Source organism: Mus caroli, unplaced genomic scaffold (genome assembly GCF_978045245.1).
Source record: "Mus caroli unplaced genomic scaffold, Mus_caroli_1 scaffold_2, whole genome shotgun sequence".
NCBI classification, from domain to species: Eukaryota; Metazoa; Chordata; class Mammalia; order Rodentia; family Muridae; genus Mus; species Mus caroli.
In genome coordinates this window covers 143705667-143729236 of record NW_028227257.1, presented here as the reverse complement: position 1 = coordinate 143729236, position 23570 = coordinate 143705667, and the positions used below count along the sequence as shown (strand labels likewise).

Genomic DNA, 23570 nt, shown 5'->3' with positions numbered 1-23570 from the left:
AGACCATGAATGGGAGGGCTTTACTGATGAAGATCTTTTGTAAGAAAATAAACTGTTTCAAGGGAAGTACAACTTCTTACTTTGAAAAGAAAATGAGGAGGCTAAGGACTTGGTCAAAAAACCACTTGTGACAAATGTACAGAAATGAAACTAGCTCAGGTAAATTAGGTAAGACAGACATTACTAACCTGGAGTGACAGACCTTCAGTTTGTAGTTTAGTAAATAACAGAGGTGTCACTTTGTATTTATTTGTTAGATATTCATCTAATGTATTTCTCTGTCAAATCTTAGAAAATATGCTTCAAACTCATAACAAATGGTAATAAGGGTTTTTTAAACAGACTTGGAGTTAGGGAAGAAGTTATACAGATGAAAAATTCCTCTCACATCTTTCCTACAACTTCTCCAAAATTTATCCTGAGACAGAGACATGAACAACCACAGCAGCAGCAGCAGCAGCACCTCAGACTTCATCTTGCTGGGTCTCTCTACCAATCCCTGGATGCAGAAACCCCTTTTTGGCATCTTCATCATAATGTACCTGATCACAGTGATCGGGAATGTGCTCATCATCCTGGTCATCCGCTCTGACTCCAGGCTCCATACACCCATGTATTTTTTCCTCAGCAACTTGTCATTCATGGATATCTGCTTCACAACAGTCATTGTACCCAAGATGCTAGTGAACTTGCTCTCAGAGACAAAGACTATCTCCTATGTGGGATGCCTAGTTCAGATGTACTTCTTCATGGCCTTAGGGAACACTGATAGCTACCTGCTAGCCTCCATGGCCATTGACCGACTGGTGGCCATCTGCAACCCTTTACATTATGATGTGGTGATGAGGCCACAACGCTGCCTCCTCATGTTGCTGGGTTCTTGCACCATCTCCCATCTGCATGCACTGTTCCGTGTCCTTCTCATGTCTCGCCTCTCATTCTGTGCCTCCCATGTCATTAAGCACTTTTTCTGTGATACTCAGCCTGTGCTGAAGCTATCCTGCTCTGACACATCCTCCAGCCAGATCGTGGTCATGACTGAGACCCTGGCTGTCATTGTCACCCCCTTCCTATGCATACTCTTCTCCTACATGAGAATCATTGTCACTGTGCTCAGGATTCCCTCTGCAGCTGGAAAATGGAAAGCCTTCTCTACTTGTGGCTCCCACCTCACTGTAGTGGTCCTGTTCTATGGGAGTATCATCTATGTCTACTTTAGGCCTCTGTCCATGTACTCAGTGGTGAAGGACCGGGTAGCCACTGTTATGTATACAGTAGTGACACCTATGATGAATCCTTTCATCTATAGCCTGAGGAACAAAGATATGAAGAGAGGTTTGAGGAAGTTAATGGGTAGAGTTCACCCATAGACAGATCAAACTGAGGGACTGAAGAGATGACTCAATAATTTAAAATGTGCTGTTGCAGACGAAATGTTCAGTTCCCAGTACCCATGTCAGGTGTCTCACAGGGACATGTAACAATGTCCTTCTCTGGCCTCAGCAGGTACCATCACACATATGTGCATACTCATACACAGACACACACAGACAAACAGACAGACAGACAGACAGATGCACACACACACCCACACCATAAATTTATGTTTTTAAAAAAGCAGGATATTTCATAGTTGATATATCATCTAAGACATCAATAGCCTATTCTTTCTTTCTATACATTTTTCTCATAGGTGGCATTGGATCCCAATAAGGACATTAACCTAGAAACAAAATGTTTGGTTTCTAACAATAGTTTGGGCAAAATACATGTTAATACCACATCATGTACTACTTGGTGCCCAGTATTTATCAATAGTCTAATGTCCCAGTAGTACAATAAGTATTTTGTATGAATAACAATTCAATACTTTTGACAATGCACATACTCAAGATGTTACAGATTACTGTTAGTATTCAGATGAGGAATATATGCAAATTTAGTGTAGAGTTGAAAAGGACTTCTTAGAGGAAGTAGTCAAGGAGTGAGACTTGATGTTTGACAGGGGTTGTTTCAAAAGGTAAAGAAATGATCAGAACATTTTCAGTAAAGTGAAACTCACCCAAATGTAGGATCAATAAATATTGGAGTAAAGTTTTGTAAAGTTTCTTCAATCAGCTTCTAGCTGTGTAAAAAAAAAAAAATCACAGCTAGAAAAGTATAGAAACTATTTTTAAAAAGTGTTTATTCTACTTATTAGCATCTAAGTATCAAGACACTGCAAACTCTCCATATCTAATTCTCACACCTACATTCTTAATTCTTTCTTTCTCTTCAAGTCTAGAATTGTCAACAGGATCCCTCTCATAGTCTGTAAAATACAATTTCAGGAAAAATGTGCTATGGAGCAAAACAACAACAAAAAATTGCAAAACCTTAATTCTGCACTTTACTTCAAATTTACACTGTATGTACATCATAGAAAAGCATAAAACTGATAATTATTCTGAACGGTCAAGAAATCCAAGAGTATAGTGCTAGCACTGCTAGCATACTTTCTTAGCTATTTTATTGGGTTCTTCTATCACTCTTTCAACACTATGCCACCCTAATCTCTTCCAACCTCCAATACCAGGTAGGAGAGAAAGGAAATTAGTGAGAATATAGGGAATAGACTTCCTGCAGATTACAGGCATCAGGTTTCTAGGGACAAGTCAGAATAGCAATCCAGCAATCCAGCAGTCCAGCAGTCCAGCAGTCCAGCAGTCCTGCAGTCCTGCAGTCCTGCAATCCTGCAATCCTGCAATCCTGCAATCCTGCAATCCTGCAATCCTGCAATCCTGCAATCCTGCAATCCTGCAATCCTGCAATCCTGCAAACCAGAAATCCAGAAAATGCAACAACAGAAACCAGCAGCATCAAGGAGAGCAGCAGAGGGAGCAGCAACTGCCACAGAGGACCCATGGCTTCTCAAAACACCCATAACACTCTTGTGGCTCTCATGTTTATATCCTCTCAAAAGTTCTTAGAATCCAAACTTGCAGAAAGTACCTGCAGCTTGCAAAACCATGGCACTGCTAGTGTACAAGGCAAATTACAATCACCTGCTGAGAAGAAGAATCTTATCCTACAACTGAGATTAAAACAAAAACATATTCATATAACATACCTGGGTTTTTCAAGAAACCAAATTCTACACATAACTTTGATGACCATTAGTCATCATTCTAGTCTAAAATGAGAATAGCTCTTGAAGAATTCATGCTGCCAAGTAAGTACTCTTGTGCAGAAGTAATTCAGACCATTTATGACCAGAACTTACTAGCCAGGTCATCCCAAGACTCCATCCAAATAAAGAGATCCAATGAGATCTGACTATGTTCTTATAAGGCACCAAGAAGTATTTAGTGACAATATTAATGACAATTACAGAACTGTAATAATACACAAATTCTCATTTTATTTATCATCTACGTGTCTATCATCTATCCATTTCCACCTATCTATCCATCTATTGATTCATCTCCACTCATTTATCCATCTTCTACATATTCATCCATTCATTTATTCATCTATCAGAGCATATATCCATCTACCTGTTCATCAATCTAGCTAGCCAGCCAGCTATCCATCATCTTTCTATCCATCTTTTCATGTATTCATCTATCAATCCATCCATCCATTTATCTATCTCCGTCTTTCTCAAATTCATTAAAATCTCACAAATGCCAGTTCTTCTGGATCAGAAACTTTTTTAATAGTATCACATAAGACACTTGGCATTAAAGATGTAGTAAGAAATATATGGGATGGGATGGAACACAGGAAAGGCTAAGTTGTAACATCAAGGTTCCTGCCATTGCTCTCTTTGTCATCTTCCAGTAATCAGGAAATAACCATCAAGTAAGAAATGAAATGAAACTTACACTAGCTTTCATATCTGTACAGGTTCACCTGGAATTCATTTATATCCCACCTAGCTCTTAGTTCCATAATGCCATCTATAATATTTGTACAATTCCCAGTGAAATAATGCCATCGACAAGATTTGTACAATTCCCAAGTAATCTATTAATGTGATAAATTTTTAATGCTCAGTTCAGTATGGGACATTTTAAAATGTAAGTCCTGGAATTCATCAAATAAATAAATTCTTAATCATATCTCCCATTATCTTATAAAGCTAAGCCCTTTGGCCGTCAGAACAGTAATTTATTTGTTTAGCCCAGCCTCACTCTACCATCAGTGCTAGATTTGTTTTTCTCAATAAAAGCATAGCAATTTCACAGATGAGACATGATTAATCCTAACCTCATGGAGCCATTGGATCAGTAGAGAAACAACTGGGTCGCCATCACCAGAACAAGGGATAAGGATAGCCAACATCTGATGATAAGTACCTTGGAGCATAAAACACCAGGAAAACATTAAAGAAATACTCTGATGTAGTCTTTCCCCAACAAACAAGAATGAGTAAAAGTTATAAAAATAAGGTATCTCTAGATTTGAACCTATATCCATAAAAATCAACACCTTCAATTGACAACTAGATAATGAAAATATGGTACATATATGCTATAGAATACTCCTAATTGTGAAGTCTGAAGGTAAGTTAATGGACCTAGAAAAGATAATATTGAGTGAGATAAACCAGATCTAGAAAAACAAGCACAGGTTCTCTGTCATCTAATGTTCCTAGCTCCAGTTTCTCAGATGGACATGTATAACCTGGAGTAACTGTGGAAAGCAGGAAAGTAAAATGAGAGTATGGGGTGGGAAGCAATAGAGAGAGGAATATCAAATTACAAGAGATCTGATGGGGAATGTGAATAAAAAGAGGATCAAATTAGAGATATGGAGATAAAAAACAGAAAAAAAATGGGGGAAGAGGTAAAATCACAGCCAGAATATGAAAACATTATAAAGAATACACTATCGCGTTCAAGTTACAAGATGGCGGCCCCAGGCGCTCTCTTCACCGTTCTGTAGCAGCTTCAGGCTGAGCGGATGTCTCTTCTTATCCTCAGTGTCAGACTCAGAATCACACAGAACTCAAAGTTCTGCTGATCACGAAGTCCCCGGAGCCGCTCGAAGCACAGGAATCTCCCAGCAGCGGCGACTCCCACCTGGGCCCTGCTCGCCACAGCGCCAGGACTCCAGCGTGATCTGCGGCAGCAGTCAAGGTTCACAAAAATGGCGAAGAGAGTTGTGGAGAAGGAGTTAACTGAAAGGAACTGAGATGAAGAAGACGAAGTTGAAGAGATGGGAACATTCTCAGTGGCCAGTGAGGAAGTCATGAAGAGCAGAGCCGTAAAGAAGGGAAAGTGTAGAAACGTTGGATTTGAATCTGATAGCGGAGGAGCCTTTAAAGTGGCACACGCCTTTAATCCCAGCACTTGGGAGGCAGAGGCAGGCGGATTTCTGAGTTCGAGGCTAACCTGGGCTACAGAGTGAGTTCCAGGACAGCCACGACTACACAGAGAAACCCTGTCTCAAAAAACAAAAAAAAACAAAAACAAAAACAAAAACAAAAAAAAAAAAAAAAGGGTTTCAAAGGTTTGGTTGTGCCTTCCGTAGGAGGAGGGTTTTATGGATTTGGTGGCTCTGGAGGAAAGCCTCTGGAAAGACTGACAAATGGAAAGAGCACAGACAATGCCACGCCCTTCTCCAGTGTAAAGACAGCAGCAGAGCCCAAGGCAGCCTTTGGTTCTTTTGCTGTGAATGGCCCTACTACCTTTGTGATTAAAAAGATTTCGAGTCCCAAATGCAATAGCAGCAATCAGCCACGCTCCTCTGGCCCTGCGTCTAGTACTGCCTGCACTGGGAATGCCTATCACAAGCAGCTGGCTGGCTTGAACTGCTCCATCACGGATTGGATAGTGAAGCGGTGAACACAAACCCGCTTTGTGACCTGACACCCATTTTTAAAGACTATGAGAAATACTTGGCGACGGTCCATCGAGAAACAGCTTGAGAATGGAGGTGGCAGCAGTTCTGAGAGACAGACAGACAGGGCGACGGTTGGAATGGAGCCTCCTTCCATTTTTGGTTCAACAAAACTACAGCAAGATTCACCATTTTCATTTCATGGCAACAAAGCGGAGGACACATCTGAAAAGGTGGAGTTTACAGCAGAAAAGAAATCGGACGCAGCACAAGGAGCAACAAGTGCCTCGTTTAGTTTCAGCAGTTTTGGGACGCGTTAAGCTCTGGCTCCCTAACTGGGTTTTCATTCTCTGCTGGAAACTCTAGTTTATTTGGTAAAGCTGCTGCCCAGAGTAAAGCAGCCTCTTCACCGTTCTCTGCTAAAGCATCCGAGAGTCAGGCAGGAGGCAGCAGCAGTGAGTGCAGAGATGGTGAAGAAGAAGAGAATGACGACCCACCGAAGGTAGTGGTAACGGAAGTAAAGGAAGAGGATGCTTTCTACTCCAAAAATGTAAATTATTTTACAAGAAAGACAATAAATTTAAAGAGAAGGGTGTGGGGACCCTGCATTTTTTTTCAATTTTTTTTATTTATTTTTTTTTAATTTTTAATATTTTTATTACATATTTTCCTCAATTACATTTCCAATGCTATCCCAAAAGTCCCCCATAGCGCCCCCCACTTCCCTACCCACCCATTCCCACTCTTTTGGCCCTGGCATTCCCCTATATTGGGGCATATAAAGTTTGCCCGACCAATGGGCCTCTCTTTCCATTGATGGCCGACTAGGTCATCTTTCGATACATATGCAGCTAGAGACAAGAGCTCCGGGGTTCTGGTTAGTACATCATGTTGTTCCAACAATAGGGTTGCAGATCCCTTTAGCTCCTTGGGTACTTTCTCTAGCTTCTCCATTGGGAGCCCTGTGATACATCCAATAGCTGACTGTGAACATCCACTCCTGTGTTTGCTAGGCCCCGGCATCGTCTCACAAGAGACAGCTATATTTGGGTCCTTTCAGCAAAATCTTGCTAGTGTATGCAATGGTGTCAGCGTTTAGAAGCTGATTATGGGATGGATCCCTGGATACAGCAGTCTCTAAATGGTCCATCCTTTCATCACAGTTACGAACTTTGTCTCTGTAACTCCTTCCCTAGGTGTTTTGTTCCCAATTCTAAGAAGGTACACAGTGTCCACACTTTGGTCTTCATTCTTCTTGAGTTTCATGTGTTTAGCAAATTGTATCTTATATCTTGGGTATCCTAAGTTTTGGGCTAATATCCACTTATCAGTGAATACATATTGTGTGAGTTCTTTTGTGATTGTGTTACTTCACTCAAGATGATGCCCTCCAGGTCCATCCATTTGGCTAGGAATTTCATAAATTCATTCTTTTTAATAGCTGAGTAGTACTCCATTGTGTAAATGTACCATAATATCTGTATCCATTCCTCTGTTGAGGGACATCTGGGTTCTTTCCAGCTTCTGGCTATTATAAATAGGGCTGCTATGAACATAGTGGAGCATGTGTCCTTTTTACCGGTTGGGACATCTTCTGGATATATGCCCAGGAGAGGTATTGCTGGATCCTCCGGTAGTACTATGTCCAATTTTCTGAGGAACTGCCAGACTGGTTTAGTGCAGAGTTCTATCAGACCTTCAAAGAAGATCTAATCCCAGTTCTTCACAAACTATTCCACAAAATAGAAACAGAAGGTACTCTACCCAACTCATTCTATGAAGCCACAATTACTCTGATACCTAAACCACAAAAAGACCCAACAAAGATAGAAAACTTCAGACCAATATCCCTTATGAATATTGATGCAAAAATCCTCAATAAAGTTCTTGCTAACCGAATCCAAGAACACATCAAAACAATCATCCATCCTGACCAAGTAGGTTTCATCCCAGGGATGCAGGGATGGTTCAATATACGGAAATCCATCAACGTAATCCACTATATAAACAAACTCAAAAACAAAAACCACATGGTCATCTCGTTAGATGCGGAAAAAGCATTTGACAAGATCCAACACCCATTCATGATAAAAGTCTTGGAAAGATCAGGAATTCAAGGCCCATACCTAAACATGATAAAAGCAATCTACAGCAAACCAGTAGCCAACATCAAAGTAAATGGTGAGAAGCTTGAAGCAATCCCTCTAAAATCAGGGACTAGACAAGGCTGTCCACTTTCTCCATACCTATTCAACATTGTACTTGAAGTCCTAGCCAGAGCAATTCGACAACAAAAGGAGATCAAAGGGATACAAATTGGAAAAGATGAAGTCAAAATATCACTCTTTGCAGATGATATGATAGTATATATAAGTGACCCTAAAAATTCCACCAGAGAACTCCTAAGCCTGATAAACAGCTTCGGTGAAGTAGCTGGATATAAAATTAACTCAAACAAATCAATGGCCTTTCTCTACACAAAGAATAAACAGGCTGAGAAAGAAATTAGGGAAACAACACCCTTCTCAATAGTCACAAATAATATTAAATATCTTGGCGTGACTCTAACTAAGGAAGTGAAAGATCTGTATAATAAAAACTTCAAGTCTCTGAAGAAAGAAATTATAGAAGATCTCAGAAGATGGAAAGATCTCCCATGCTCATGGATTGGCAGGATCAACATTGTAAAAATGGCTATCTTGCCAAAAGCAATCTACAGATTCAATGCAATCCCCATCAAAATTCCAAATCAATTCTTCAACGAATTAGAAAGTGCAATCTGCAAATTCATCTGGAATAACAAAAAACCTAGGATAGCAAAAACTCTTCTCAAGGATAAAAGAACCTCTGGTGGAATCACCATGCGGGACCTAAAGCTCTACTACAGAGCAATTGTGATAAAAACTGCATGGTACTGGTATAGTGACAGACAAATAGACCAATGGAATAGAATTGAAGACCCAGAAATGAACCCACACACCTACGGTCACTTGATCTTCGACAAGGGAGCTAAAAATATCCAGTGGAAGAAAGACAGCATTTTCAACAAATGGTGCTGGCACAACTGGTTGTTAACATGTAAAAGAATGCGAATCGATTCATTCCTATCTCCTTGTACTAAGGTCAAGTCTAAGTGGATCAAGGAACTTCACATAAAACCAGAGACACTGAAACTTATAGAGGAGAAAGTGGGGAAAAGCCTTGAAGATATGGGCACAGGGGAAAAATTCCTGAATAGAACAGTAATGGCTTGTGCTGTAAGATCGAGAATTGACAAGTGGGACCTCATGAAACTACAAAGCTTCTGCAAGGCTAAAGACACCATCAATAAGACAAAAAAACCACCAACAGATTGGGAAAGGATCTTCACCTATCCTAAATCAGATAAGGGACTAATATCCAATATATATAAAGAACTCAAGAAGGTGGACTCCAGAAAGTCAAATAACCCCATTAAAAAATGGGGCTCAGAACTGAACAAAGAATTCTCACCTGAGGAATACCGAATGGCAGAGAAGCACCTGAAAAAATGTTCAACATCCTTAATCATCAGGGAAATGCAAATCAAAACAACCCTGAGATTCCACCTCACACCAGTCAGAATGGCTAAGATCAAAAATTCAGGTGACAGCAGATGCTGGCGAGGATGTGGAGAAAGAGGAACGCTCCTCCATTGTTGGTGGGATTGCAAGCTTGTACAACCACTCTGGGACCCTGCATTTTAAACCCACAGCAACTCAGAAGACCCAGCTCTTGGTGCGGGCAGACACCAACCTAGGCAACGTACTGCTGAATGTTCTGATTCCACCCAATATGCCGTGTACCTGAACAGGAAAACACAATGTCCTTATCATCTGTGTCCCCACCCCCACACTTGATGAGAGGCAGCCCACTCTCCCGGTCACCATGCTGATTCGGGTGAAGACGAGCAAGGATGCCGATAAATTGCACAAGAATTTACTGCAGAAAAAGGATGCCTGAGCACTGAGGCTGACCAAGGCATGTTGCCACGTTGCTGCTTCCCCTCTGTCCCTAACTTAGTCACATTCTTTCCTCTTCTACTGTGACATTCTGAGAACTTCTAGGCAACTTGAACTTTTGTGAGGAAGATTAAGGCCAATAAATCTTTTCAGTGTGTCAAAAAAAAAAAAAAGAATACACTATCTACTTATAGTACAGATAAGTCTACATATAAATATTCACGTGTAGCTCAAATAAAAATTTCCATATGAAGACCAAAGTGTTGGTGCTTTAGTCCCTCTTAGAAAGGAGAACAAAATATTCATGGGAGCAAATACAGAGACAAAGTGTAGAGCAGAGACTGAAGGAAAGGCTATCCAGATACTTCCCCACCTGGGATCCATCTCGTATAAAGTCGCCAAACCCAGACACTATTGTGGCACCAAGAAGTGCTTGCTGACAGGAGCCTGATATAGCTGTCTCCTGAGAGGCTCTGCCAGAGCCTGACAAATATAAAGGCAGATTCTTGCAGCCAACCATTGAACTGAGCACAGGGTCCCCAATGGATGAGTTAGAGAAAGAATTGAAGGAGCTGAGGGGGTTTGCAACCCCATAGGAAGGACAACAATATCAACCAACCAGAACCCCCAGAGCTCCCAGGGATTAAACCACCAACCAAGGAGTAGACATGGAGGGACTCATGGCTCCAGCTGCATATGTAGCAGAGGATGTACTTTTCTGGTATCAATGGGAGGAGAGGCCCTTGGTCCTGAGACTCAATGTCCCAGTGTAGGGGAATTTGAGGGTAGACAGGCAGGAGTGGATGGGTGGGTGAGGTAACACCCTCATAGAAATAGGGGGCTTGGGAGTAAATCTGGAAAGGGGATAGCATATGAAATTTAAATAAAGAAAATATCCAAACTTCCCATCTGGGCGGACAATGCTCTACCCAAGACTCTCTAACAAAACTCCCAACATTGATGTGAAAAGCCTTCTTATGAGTTATTGGTCAGAGTTGTGCAAGACATCATTCATTACCCCCACAGAGATCAAAGGTATGTTTCTAATGCTAAAGACACCATGCACTTCAGATACAAGGCAAAAGGGCCTGAGCTGGATGAACCAAAAGCCTTGTCCCTGCAAATTAGTTCTTATGGTACCAGAAGACATCATGCAAGTTTTCTTAAGAAGAAAACAACCAACAGTCCTACACAGCTATTACTCCTATGAACCACAACAATAGAGAGGGGAATAAAGGAGTCCAGACTGGCATGATAACCATAGGGGTACAGTAGTGGCACACTTATCTTAGCAGTAACCAACAGCTTTATAAAGGAACTTAAGACTGACTTGTGGGGATTTGCAGGCTGGTCTCCAGTTGAGCTGAGGTCTAAACCCTGAAGGGTGATAATTCACCTACATGACAGAGTAGGTGTTCCCTTATGCTCCTGGAACTCTGACTCCTGCCTAAGTTATTGCCCCCCCACGCTCCCCCCCCCCAAGAGAAGCATGGCTAGAAGTCATGTAGGCAATGGCCCAAGCTTCTGACCTTCAGGTTAAACTCCTCCCCAGTTACCTAGCAACAGTGAAGACCATAAAAAACGTCTGTTCAGTCCCTGCTTGCTCTCTTACCTCTTACTTCTCACTCTCTTACTTGTCTCCCTCTTAACCCTCACTCTCATCCCCTCTCTCCTCTCTCTTTGTTTTCTCTCCTCTCTCCTCTCTCTTTGTCTTCTCCTCTCCTCTTTCTGCCTTACTATCTTTCTCTCTAGCCTTCTCTCTCTCTCTCCCTCCCTCCCTCCCTACCTCCCTCCCTCCCTACCTCCCTCCCTCCTCTCTTTCCTCCTGCATTTCTATAATAAAGCTCTAAAACTATAGAGTCTCTGCTCATCAAGATCTGTTGCACTCACTCTGGTCAGTATTGGGAACCTCTTCCCTCATCCCTCTCTCCTATAACCCTGGTGGCTTTAGCAAAGTAGCTCCAGGGATCCCAGGTAGGGCTGCCCCTTGGCCACCCCCTGAAGAGTGAGTCAGAGGCTTGAATGCCCACCCAGTAATGAGTGGAAGGTTGATAGAAGCCCTCCCATGCCTGACAGACCAGAGAATAGGTAAAACTCTGGTGGGGTGTGGGTCTTCCTCCCCCCTTCCCCAGGGCCCCCGTTTTTAGTTTTCAACACTGACTCATCAAGATGGAAAGAATGCCTAGTACCAGAAAGTAGCCAACTACTCTAGGCTAATATTGTCATACATTTTGTATGAGAACCCACAATATCACTTTAATAAACTAGCATAACCCCTAAATATAAATACTTATTTATTCTTTTACCCATAGATAAGCGTAGTTCTCATCCTTCAATCAAGAAAACTTCTCTTTGCAACAGATGGCAACAATTACATAAAACTACAACTGATCAAATTACACAGTTGTGGAGCCCAGTCCCAATTGGTACATCTATAACACATATCCTGTATCTAGGGAATCATTTCAGAAAGAGGAGCAATAAAGATTGAAGAGCCAGAGGAACAATAAGTTAGCTGTGAGACTATGTCACCTAGAAATGTCAGAGAAACTATACTAATGAAGTAAGTCTTACCAACATGGCTACCTAAACATGACCTGATAAAATACAACACCAATAAACATATTAACTACTGGAAGACCTACTAACTATATTAATTTCCAATATTAGCATATTTGAAGAGGAATCACTTACAATAAGACAATCCTAGCCAAAAAAAAAAAAGCTACAGGCACCTAAGGATTGTTCAGTATGGGAGAAAATAGTCTTCCACAAGGAAAGGCGCACCAGCTGGTTATCCAATACCAAATGGTCAGCCCTGAAAATGTACATAAAATAACATTATATAAACTGAGAAAATTGTGGTTAAGAATTTAGGAATGTGTGTGTAGACAAAAATTAAAGAAAAAGAGGCCATGAATTTGAATAAAGAGCAAGGGGGTACATGAGAGGTGCTAGAGAAAGAAAAGAAAGGGGGAAGTGGTGTAATTATATACTATAATCTCAAATTTTAAAAATATATGAAAATATAAAGAACACTATACTTTTAAATGTCTGCACAGAGTGTTACATAACTTCTCAGTTGATGCCATAATGTGACCATGTTCTTGTCTCTGAGGCTGTTTGATTCTCCAGGCAACCTTGTCTTACAACTTATATTAGTAAACCTCTAGATGAAGACCTTGAATCTAGAGAAACTACAAGTTTGCCCCAAATCACAGCTTCTCATTAACTGACTCAAGTCCAGGGATATCCACTCCCAGAATTTTCCTCACAGCAGTAGATATCCTTTGGCAACATCCCCAGGCCTAACCCTTTTCCGTGTACCTCAGTTTTCTTCAAAATCTCAATAACAGCAAACCACTAATTATTTGAAATGTGAAGAAACTTGTGAATCCTGAGGTTTCATGGGGTCTACTCTCATAAGTCTCCCTTCTTAATGAGATCCCTGGGGTTGGTAGATGGAAAAATTGTCTCCTTGGAGTGAGGTCATGTGAAGGGTAAATAATCTCTTTCCAGGTCCCCACCCCTTCATTCCTCATGTCTGGAGCCACATTTGAAAGATTATTACTCTAAAGGAAGAGAGAAGAGTGGTGAAAAGACAAAGATAAATGTGCTCTCTACATGTGCACACACACATGCACACACACACACACACACACACACAAACTCAAAAGGTGTCATCTCACACATCAATCCTGAAAAGCCTTTTACTTTCTGACATAAAAGCCCTGTCTTCAAATCCCCTCTTCTTGTAATCACCACTGCCAATGATACTGATGTGGAGATGCCTGAACGCTTAATTGGGCACCCTGGAGGTCATCAACCTTTATCTGAGTAAGTGTTTGTTATCTTTAACCCCACTACAACCCACAAGTTCTATAATCATGGCCTGTTATGGATGGAAATTATTTATGTTTATGATGCCCTCTTTTTACAAGTATGAAATTTGGGGCTGAACATGGCTGAACAAGCTGTTTACCTAGGCTTCCTAGATTTGAAGCATGATCCTTAATCTAATACTACAGTCTTCATACTTACATAACACATGAAGCATTTGATTTTAATAAAAGCCTCAATACGTTGTAAGAAAAATGGTAGAAGTCACAAAGATGACAGGCAAAATCCAGCTTCTCTAAGCCCAACCCTATCTACTTGTCTCTAAAACCAGAACTGCTGGGGAAAGCTCCAGATTCTCTGGCCTCATCCCAACCTCTAAACACCTTCAGAGAAACATGAACCGTGTGCTCATGCAAGAGAGAAAACTTCTGGTGAGGCTGAATTGTCATAATATTCTAAGTGATATCTTTCCTCAGGGAAATCATTCCCTCACTGAACTTCAATTTCTTTCTATTAAATTAAACATATTAATATCACCTGGCACAGTGATGCACGCCTATAATCAAGAAGAGTATCAAGAATTTGAGGATATTCTGGGCCACAAAGCAAATCTGAGGCCAGCCGAGATGGCAGCCTAAGAATCTTGCTTAAAACAGACAAAAAGCATATTATTTTAATTTTTCCTCATACTATATCTTATGTGGTCACCCAATACATGAAATATATAAATAGAATTTCCACAGTTAAAGAAAACACCTAGAACCTTTCTGTGCAGCATTTCTATCAGCCTCGTAGTCCTTCCCAGAGGCTCCCTGGGTCCCAGAGGGAGCACATTGGAAACATGAAATAGACAAGTTCTAAGATAGTTCATAATATTAGTCCAGGAGTCACATGTTATATTCTGCTCCCCATAATTTTACATTGTAACCTGAAATGCTTTACCACATGGGGAGGTTCCTCTTTGTCCCTAGTATCCTGAAATGGAGCCCAAACTTGAGTGGATTCTGGATCAATTAGCCTAAAAAAGAAGGACACCAATATCACCAGGAAGCAGTGATGTCCTCTAAGAAGAGGTTGGTTAGCTTCTGAACCCAGGCTTAGTAGGTTCCACTCTTAAATTTCAATCCATCTTATGTAGATTTCAAAGTATCAAAGGTTATGGTTTAGAAGACGGCAGACTCTCCTTACTTACCATACTTGAGCTGGATGGCTTGGTACCTCTGTTCCTGGTAGGCTGATGCTCTAAGGAACAAAATGGAAAAAGAAATCCTCTGAGTTCTATTTAAGACTTGACATTCTTTTTCTTTTTTCTATAGGAAACTTAGGGGTTTTTTTTCAGGGTTATGGTTAGGTTTATGTTTAGGGTTAGGGATAGGATTTGGGTTAGGTTTAGGGATAGGGTTAGGACTATGGTAAGGGTTAGAGTTAGAATTAGGGTTTGGGATAGAGTAAGGGTAATAGTAAAGATTAGTGTTGGGGTTAAGGATAGAGGTAGGAGTATTTCTGAAGTATAGGTGTAGAGGTTGGGGTAAAGGTAAAGGTGGGCTAGGTTTAGGTGTTGGTTAAAGTGTAGGGTTAAGGGTAGGCTTGGGATTACCTCGGGTTAGAGTTGGGGTTAGGGTAAGATTAAGTATGGGTAAGTGTTAGCATTAGGGTTAAGGTCCAGATTAGGGTTAGGTTAAGTATAAGTGTAAGGATAGGGTTAGATGCATAAGGGTATATGGGGTAGGGATAGGAACAAAGGTAAGCTTAGGAATTAGGTAGGGGTCAGTGTAAGTGCAAAGGTAATGGTAAGGCAGTTGGTAAGAAAAGCTGTAGCAGTAGAGTTAGTGGTAGGAGTAGGATTGGTGTTAGGGGTAGAAATAGAGAAAGTTATAGAAGTAGAGGTAGTGGTAGGGGTAAGAGTCTGTGTTGGGGTTAGGTTTGGGGTTGGGGTAGGTCTGGAGAAAGGGGCAGTGGAAGGGGAGGGGTAGTGTGTAACAGTAAGGTAAGGAGTAAGGGTAATTTTAAGGTTACAGGCAAGTATAGTGTAAGGGTAAGGATAAGATTAAGTAACGGTAAAGCAAGGGTAAGTATGTTATATAATCTTTTCCCTAAAACTTAATGTATTTTTATGAGCTGAATCTGCATTTAGTAACTCTACTCTGGAAGTAGCTTGGGTTTACTAATAGGACATTGTTCTTTGTTACTTTCCCACACTTTGGCATGTGTATTTTAATGAAGACACTACAGGTTCCCTGTCTCCTAAAAATTACTGTATTAGCACATGTGCACACTGACTGTCCTAATCTCCCTAATGCATGTACAAAGAAACTGCCCATGATTGTTTTAAATAGGAAACAAATGGTCTTTTATAGAGTTAGGGTTCCAGTAAGTAAGCTTATTATGGATAGGACTAGTGTTAGGGTAATGTTTAGGGTTAGGGCAAGTATAAGGGTTAGGGTCATGATTTGGGTTAGTGTTATGGTAATGGTCAGAGTAAGGTTAAGCTTAGGGGTAGGGGTTGGAGTTGACTTTGGGGTAGAGGATGTTGCGGTTGGGTTGGATTGGGGTAAGGTATATAGGTAAGGATAACAAAGGTATATAGGTAAGGATAACAATGGGTTTGTGGTAAGTATAGGGGTAAGGGAAGGTATAGATATAGAAGTAGGGGTGTGTATAGGAGGAGGGGGAGGGGTCAGGATAGCAATAGGGTAAGGTATGGGATAAGGGTGTGAGTAAATGGAAGAGTAAGATATAGGACTGGGGATAGGGTTGGGATGTGGGTTAGGTTTTGGGTAAAGATAAGGATTAGGTTTAGGGTTCGTGTAAGGAGTTGGCATTAGGAATAGGTTTAGTTTTAAGTTTAGATTTATGTTTAGGGTTAGGGTAAAGGTAAGTGTAGGTGTAGAATTTGTGGTTGGGGGTTTTTGTAGGGACAGGTGTAGGGATATAGGTAAGGATAAGGTAAAGGATAAGTTTAAAGGTAAGTGTAAGGGTCAGATTTGGGGTAAGGGTAAGGGTTAGGGTAAGGGTTAGGGAGAGTCTAAGTGAGATTATTTTTCCTATACAGACTTTGAATACAAAGAATTGAATTAGCCACATGGTACCAGTACTGTACCAGTTTAATTTTATTTGTTTCTCTCTGCTCTTGCTTACCTATGAACATGTGTATACTGGCTCCTACTACTCCTTGATTCTAATGTGTGTAATGTCCATCTACGTGCAGGTAAGGCCGTTACTGTACTTCATTTTAACTTACATGAAGCATGTTGTGCTGTGACTCTCATTCATTTCCATATTCTTTTCTCCCAAAATGTGTATTTCTTCTTAAAATCCATCATTGTTGCTCTGGGAAATTCTAGTCCATTGTTGATAAATAGCTCTGTAGTGTGGTTCTGTCACATTTATTTGCCCAGTGATAGACTGTAGCAGTAGTTGATTAATCTGCTCTACTCACCAAGTTCCTCACTACCTCCAAAATGTTGTGGATTCTCAAATCCACAGCAGCTCAATGGCAAGGCCACTCTCAAACCTCCACCCAGTTATCGCACTCTCCCCTCCAATATTCCTGAATTATTACTTACTAAAACCTATATTCCATCCTGGCCATCCTAGACTGCAGTTCTCCTAGGCCATGATCCCTGACACTTGTTGGCTATCTCCCTGTCCTGCACTCCCCGGCCTGATCTTTCTTCTTCCCCAGCATGGCAGTTCTCCTTCTCCAGTCCCATTGCCTGCAAATCCTAAAGTCCTGCCTCTGTATCCTTGCCCAGCCATTGACCACTAGCAACTTTATTTACTACTAGTCAGGACCAGCTGGGGTCAGGGACCCTCAGCATCTCACGTGTGGGATTCCTATTCAATTTTGGAAACCCATAATGTAAGCATTAAACCAAATCCACAATAGACAACTAGACTGCCTCAAACAAATGACAGCACAGAATATTTTTATCTGTGAGTTACCCTATGGCTACATCTCCCTTGAAACTACATGTAGGAGAACTTCTGGGTGAGGAAATACTGAAAGCCTATTTGGTCTTTATTACAGTGTACCAGACTACACAAAGGGTATACAGGAGTCCATACATATCCACATCCCTATCAGCCTATGTCCTTAACTTCCACACTAGTATTTACTAAGATAAATAAATAAACAAACAAATAAACAAATAAGTAAATACAGGAAAATATTGCTTATTTTAATCCACCTCTGAAATTACCTCTGAATTTGAGCATCCATTCATGTACTTGCCAACCTTTCAGCTTTCTCACACCTTCTATTGGTCTTATATTTGTCTTACTGAAGGAACGGTGATCATTGAGCTCTCTGGATATTAGCACCTCATCTGTTAAGCACTGCAAGCATCATCTAGTCTTTAATGCTTCTGTTTTATTTACTATTACATTGTAAATAACTTGGATTTTCTTTTTAGTTTTTCTTAACGATTGGGTGTGTTGTCTGAGTACCCCACCCACCACTCCTCCTACTCTTTCTTCTCCTCCTCTTCCTCCTCCTCCTCCTCTTACTCCTCTTCTCCTCCTTTTTCTTCTTTTTCTTCTTCAATATAACTCTGGCTATCCTGAAACTCGCTATGTAGACCAGGCTGGCTTCAAATTCACAGAATCCACCTGCTTTTACTTCCAGATTGCTGGTATTAAAGTCATACACCATTATGACCAGTGTTCTTTCTCTTCGAATTCATAGATCCACCGATATTTCATTTTCTGTGTGCTCTGTAGAATCCACATTGTATGTAAATCATACTCTATTTGAATTCCAACTCTATTATAACTTTAATTCTAATTATTCTTGATATAGTAAACTGTTTTTTCCAGCATACCAAAACATTACCTCTCCCAGTGGCTCCTTATAGCCATCATAAATTCTTAGATAAATGTCAGTCTTGTGTTGGCAGTGGTACATTGAGATTCTAGTTAGAGTTTGGGGATATTTAAATTACAGAAGGGAATTTTTAATTATATCTGTCTTCTTGAACATCACTCTAAAACAAGACTAAGTCAAAAACAATAAATATGGGGCTGGTTGATAGCTCAAAAATTAAAACTGATTGCTCCTATAGAGGACCCAAGTTCAATTCCTAGCACCCACATGGTAGATCGTATAACTACCTGAAACTCCATTTAGGGCTAAGGCTTTGTGAAATTCCCCATCCATGTTGGCATATCAATTAATATGATCATTATGCGGGTCTTATTTAGGTAACAATATTGATATTTTATAGGTGCAATGTTCCTTCCATATAAAGAATACTACCTTGAAGCAGACATTCTAACCCTCTGGCCCTTAAAATCGTTCTGCCCCTTTTTCAGAGATGCTCCATGATCTTTAGATGTAGGAAGTTGTGATGTAGCTGTGCTAAGTAGGACTCAATCACTTATTCTCTGCAATGACCAGTTATGCACCTCTATAGTGAATTTCACCTCTTACAAAAAGATGTTTCTTTGTTAAGGGGTAAGAGCTGCACTTATCTGTTTGTTTTGATTAGGAACCAACAGCTATTGAATTGGACTTAAGGACTCAATAGGAACCAATGCCAGACACTGTAATCCTAGCCAACATGGCTGTAAAGCTGTACACCTTACAGGAAAATCTAGTGCATTCACCCTCCTAAATCAACTCAGCTTCTAAGTGTATTCTGATCTACATTTAATCTAAATTATTCTACTTGTCTATAGTCTGTTCTTGCACTAAAGCATACTATTTCATGTTATTAAAGTCTTTGTTCATCTTAATTTCCAAAAGAAGTATTTTCTATTTATTCTTTGTTGTTGTTCAGCTTTTTGTTGCTCACTTATAACACATTTTGGCAAATCTGATGCCCTTTAATTCCTTCACTATTACCCATACTACTATTTCCCTCCTAATCCATATTTTATAAAGCTCTTTGATTTCTACATTTTTTATAATTTATGTATTCATCTATTTATTTTATGTACATTTATTGTTTGACTTACATATATGTCTGTGAGGGGGTCAGATCCACAGGAAATGAGTCATAGACAGTTGTGAGCTGCCATGTAGGTGCTGGGAATTGAACTCAGGTTCTCTGGGAGAACAGCTCTTATCTGCTGAACCATCTTCTCAGACCCACTTTCTACATTTTTTATTATAATAGATACATTGTTTTTTCTGCTTTTTACTTTTATTTTGTTTGGTTTGGTTTGTAAGGTTTCTTTTTTCATTTAGAAATTGAACCCAGAGCCTTAAGAATGCTAGACAAGCAGTCTATTATGGAGTTACATTCTGAAGCCAATTTACATTTTTATTGAAATACAAAGTCTTACTAAATTGCCTGGGCTGGCCAAGGAATTAATATAAGATCTTCTTACCGATGATGAGCACCTGGAGATACAGGCTTGCATTCATACACCTAACCTTCATTTTTGTTTCATCAGTACATAGATACTTATGGGATATTTTACCAAAAAAAAAAAAAGTACATTTATTGAGGTGTTTGCTCCTGTATACTTTCTATCTACTTTTTATGTCATTTCCCTATAAGTTATAAGGTTCTTCTTGTGCTGAGATCTTTCTCTAAGTCTTTGGAATTCTTAAGCCTTTGGCTAAGAATGCTTCTGAGGCTTCTATGCTTTGATATCTCTGTGTTAGTCTCTCAGACTCAACTTACAAATCCAGATTTTTAAAAACCCAACTTTGAGGTTATACTTTTTATCCCTAGAGGCAATGCCACATCCAATCTCCACATTCATATATTATCCCATACCTAACCCTAGGTTTGCTTTTTTCTCTGCCTCTTTTTTCTCTGCCTCTTTCCTCTCTAGCTAAGTTTGGCATTGTCCGTTCTGGAACATGAGATACCATCTGTGTGAAACACCAAGCACAATGTTAATTAGCAGAGTCCTAAAAGAAGTAGTTCTTTCCCTTCCCACTCACCTTAGATGGTTACTCACCCTGCTTGACAGGTGAACCTTCCAGAGCAAACCACTCCTACCCTAAACTTTAGCCCCACATTTTAATTTACCAAGTGAATTACATGGTATTTTTCCTCAAGAAGAGTTTGACTCAGGAACACATTTCTACAATGTGTATAGGACTTTTGCAAAGAAATCCTGGGACCCCTAATCTCTTTACAAAAGGAGAGAAAAACCCTGGTCAGAAGCATTAAGTACTGACTGATGTTACACAAAGAAGAAAGAACTGAAATAAGACAGGGCAAAGAGATGTCATAGATACACATTTGGAAATTGAACAAAATGACTATTTTCTACATACCTTTCCTATTATTGAAACAGAATGTAGTTACCATAAGTACTGTCTTCTGGACAAAGAACAAGAGTTGAAGCACTTCATTTGAGTCCACAAAATTAGTCACAAAATTGGAAGTGAACCTAAAGCACGACGATGCCAGTTCTATGAAGTCATATTACAGATTATATGGCAACCAATATCAGCAGCTTCCTTGTGCAATGCATGAACTGGAATATCTCATGAGGAATGCCCTCCATCAGGCTGAAGACTTCAAGCCAAAATGCACATCTAACATTCCTTATGTATATTTTGTTTGCAGGACAGCGATGCTCCGGGAAAATCAGAGCCACATGACAGAATTCCTCCTTTTAGGACTGACCAGCAACCCCAAACAACAGGTATGGCTTTTTGCCAGCTTCCTTGCCATGTACCTGGTCAATGTGATTGGCAACTCAGTCATCATTGCATCCATCCAGAGAGATGCCCGACTACATACTCCTATGTACTTCTTTCTCTCCAACCTGTCCCTGGTGGACATCTGCTTTACCACTGTCATCGTGCCACAGATGTTAGTGAACTTGCTGACACAGAGAAAGACAATCCTCTTTTTCCAGTGCCTCACTCAAATGTATTTCTTTGTGGCCTTTGGCATTACAGACAGTTTCCTTTTGGCTGCAATGGCCATTGACCGCTATGTTGCTATCTGCAATCCACTTCATTACAACACAGCCATGAGTCCCAGGCGCTGTCGCTTGCTGGTGGTGGCATCCTGGGCAGTGTCCCATCTTCACTCCCTCACCCACACAATTCTCATGGGTCGCCTCTCTTTCTGTGGACCCAATGTCATTCATCACTTCTTTTGTGATGTCCAGCCACTGCTGACACTCTCCTGCTCTGACACCTCTATCAATGAGCTCTTGGCCTTCACAGAGGGCTCTGTTGTAATCATGAGCCCTTTTATCTTTATTGTTGTCTCTTATATCTATATCACTCGGACTGTTCTGCGGGTCCCCTCAGGGGAAGGAAGGTACAAAGTTTTCTCTACCTGTGGGTCCCACCTCACAGTTGTAGCACTGTTCTATGGAACCATAATATCAGTGTACATTCGCCCCTCATCCACCTATTCAGTGACAAAGGACCGAGTGGTCACTGTCATCTATACAGTAGTTACCCCCATGCTGAATCCTTTCATCTACAGCCTTAGGAACAAAGACATGAAACAGGCCTTGAGAAAACTGGCTAAAAGAACAGAGTAGAATATGTATTTTTTGGGCCGGGCGTGGTGGCGCACGCCTTTAATCCCAGCACTCGGGAGGCAGAGGCAGGCGGATTTCTGAGTTCGAGGCCAGCCTGGTCTACAAAGTGAGTGCCAGGACAGCCAGGGCTACACAAAGAAATCCTGTCTCGAAAAGAAAAAAAAAAAAAAAGAATATGTATTTTTCACTACTTGTAGGAATTAAATCAACCATTCATCAACTGTGTTTGTGGCATGTCTGTTTCTAGACAATCATAGAATATTAGAGCATTGCACATGTACTAAGACAGGTTCATTCCAGAGACTCATGGGGCTATTTTGAAGAACTACTTAGAGTCTAGGGTGCTCCGATGACCAAACCTTTCTGCACCTAGTCTTTGCTACTTTGTGGGTTCTTCTTTCTCCTACCCTTTATACAATGCCCCCTACCCTGTCCACCCACTAACACTAGATAGGAAAGAAACAAGGATACAGTGGAAAGAGATTAGGAAACTCCCTGGAAGTAATTTATTTTCTTTTGTTTATTCTTTGAGTATGACTACTAACACATAGCAACCAACTTTACTAAATGAACAACAACCACCCCACCACCAACACAACTCTCACAGCCCTAGCATTTATATACCCTCTGAAAATTTCTCAGAATTTCAAACATCACAAAATTGCAGAAACTAGCTGAAGCTAGCAAAACCACGGTCTTTTTGCTCTGGTTCAAGGTCCCCTCATTGGCAAGTGAGAGGCTCAGAGTTTGTTAACCCTTTCTGAACCAGAGAGAAAAAGGGAAGGGAAGGGAAGGGAAGGGAAGGGAAGGGAAGGGAAGGGAAGGGAAGGGAAGGGAAGGGAAGGGAAGGGAAGGGAAGGGAAGGGAAGGGAAGGGAAGGGAAGGGAAGGGAAGGGAAGGGAAGGGAAGGGAAGGGAAGGGAAGGGAAGGGAAGGGAAGGGAAGGGAAGGGAAGGGAAGGGAAGGGAAGGGAAGGGAAGGGAAGGGAAGGGAAGGGAAGGGAAGGGAAGGGAAGGGAAGGGAAGGGAAGGGAAGGGAAGGGAAGGGAAGGGAAGGGAAGGGAAGGGAAGGGAAGGGAAGGGAAGGGAAGGGAAGGGAAGGGAAGGGAAGGGAAGGGAAGGGAAGGAAAGGAAAGGAAAGGAAAGGAAAGGAAAGGAAAGGAAAGGAAAGGAAAGGAAAGGAAAGGAAAGGAAAGGAAAGGAAAAGAAGAGTCACACACTCTCAGAAAAACATTCTTGATGAAACAGAGAAAAATAAACTCCAACAAACCTTCATTTCTGTTCTCAGTATTTACACTAGCTCTAAAATATTACTTCATACAACTATCAGATAGAACCATTACAACAGGATAGTTGATTACATGATTTTCTAAACACTTTCCCATTCCATAAGTTCATAGTAAGTTTAAGGCAATAGTTCATGTCATAAATTGATAAGACTTAAGGAATAATAGCAT

At 40.8% G+C, this 23570-nt stretch overlaps 2 protein-coding genes and 1 pseudogene across 2 annotated transcripts; all 3 read left to right on the top strand.

Annotated features, from left to right (window-relative positions):
- Positions 1-431: 431 nt before the first annotated feature.
- Positions 432-1370, top strand: LOC110289442 (olfactory receptor 1L4-like). The gene has a single exon (XM_021155646.2). It carries the CDS (start codon positions 432-434, stop codon positions 1368-1370), a length of 939 nt encoding a protein of 312 aa, XP_021011305.2.
- A 3763-nt stretch (positions 1371-5133) lies between these two features.
- Positions 5134-9905, top strand: LOC110289436 (nuclear pore complex protein Nup50-like; annotated as a pseudogene).
- An 11280-nt stretch (positions 9906-21185) lies between these two features.
- Positions 21186-22115, top strand: LOC110289444 (olfactory receptor 1L6-like). The gene has a single exon (XM_021155648.1). The coding sequence runs from the start codon at positions 21186-21188 to the stop codon at positions 22113-22115; it is 930 nt and encodes a 309-aa protein (XP_021011307.1).
- Positions 22116-23570: the final 1455 nt, after the last annotated feature.

What these genes read in the sequence shown, in the direction of transcription:
- LOC110289442 (XM_021155646.2), top strand. Translation starts at nt 432, where the DNA reads ATGAACAACCACAGCAGCAGCAGCAGCAGCACCTCAGACTTCATCTTG.
- LOC110289444 (XM_021155648.1), top strand. Translation starts at nt 21,186, where the DNA reads ATGCTCCGGGAAAATCAGAGCCACATGACAGAATTCCTCCTTTTAGGA.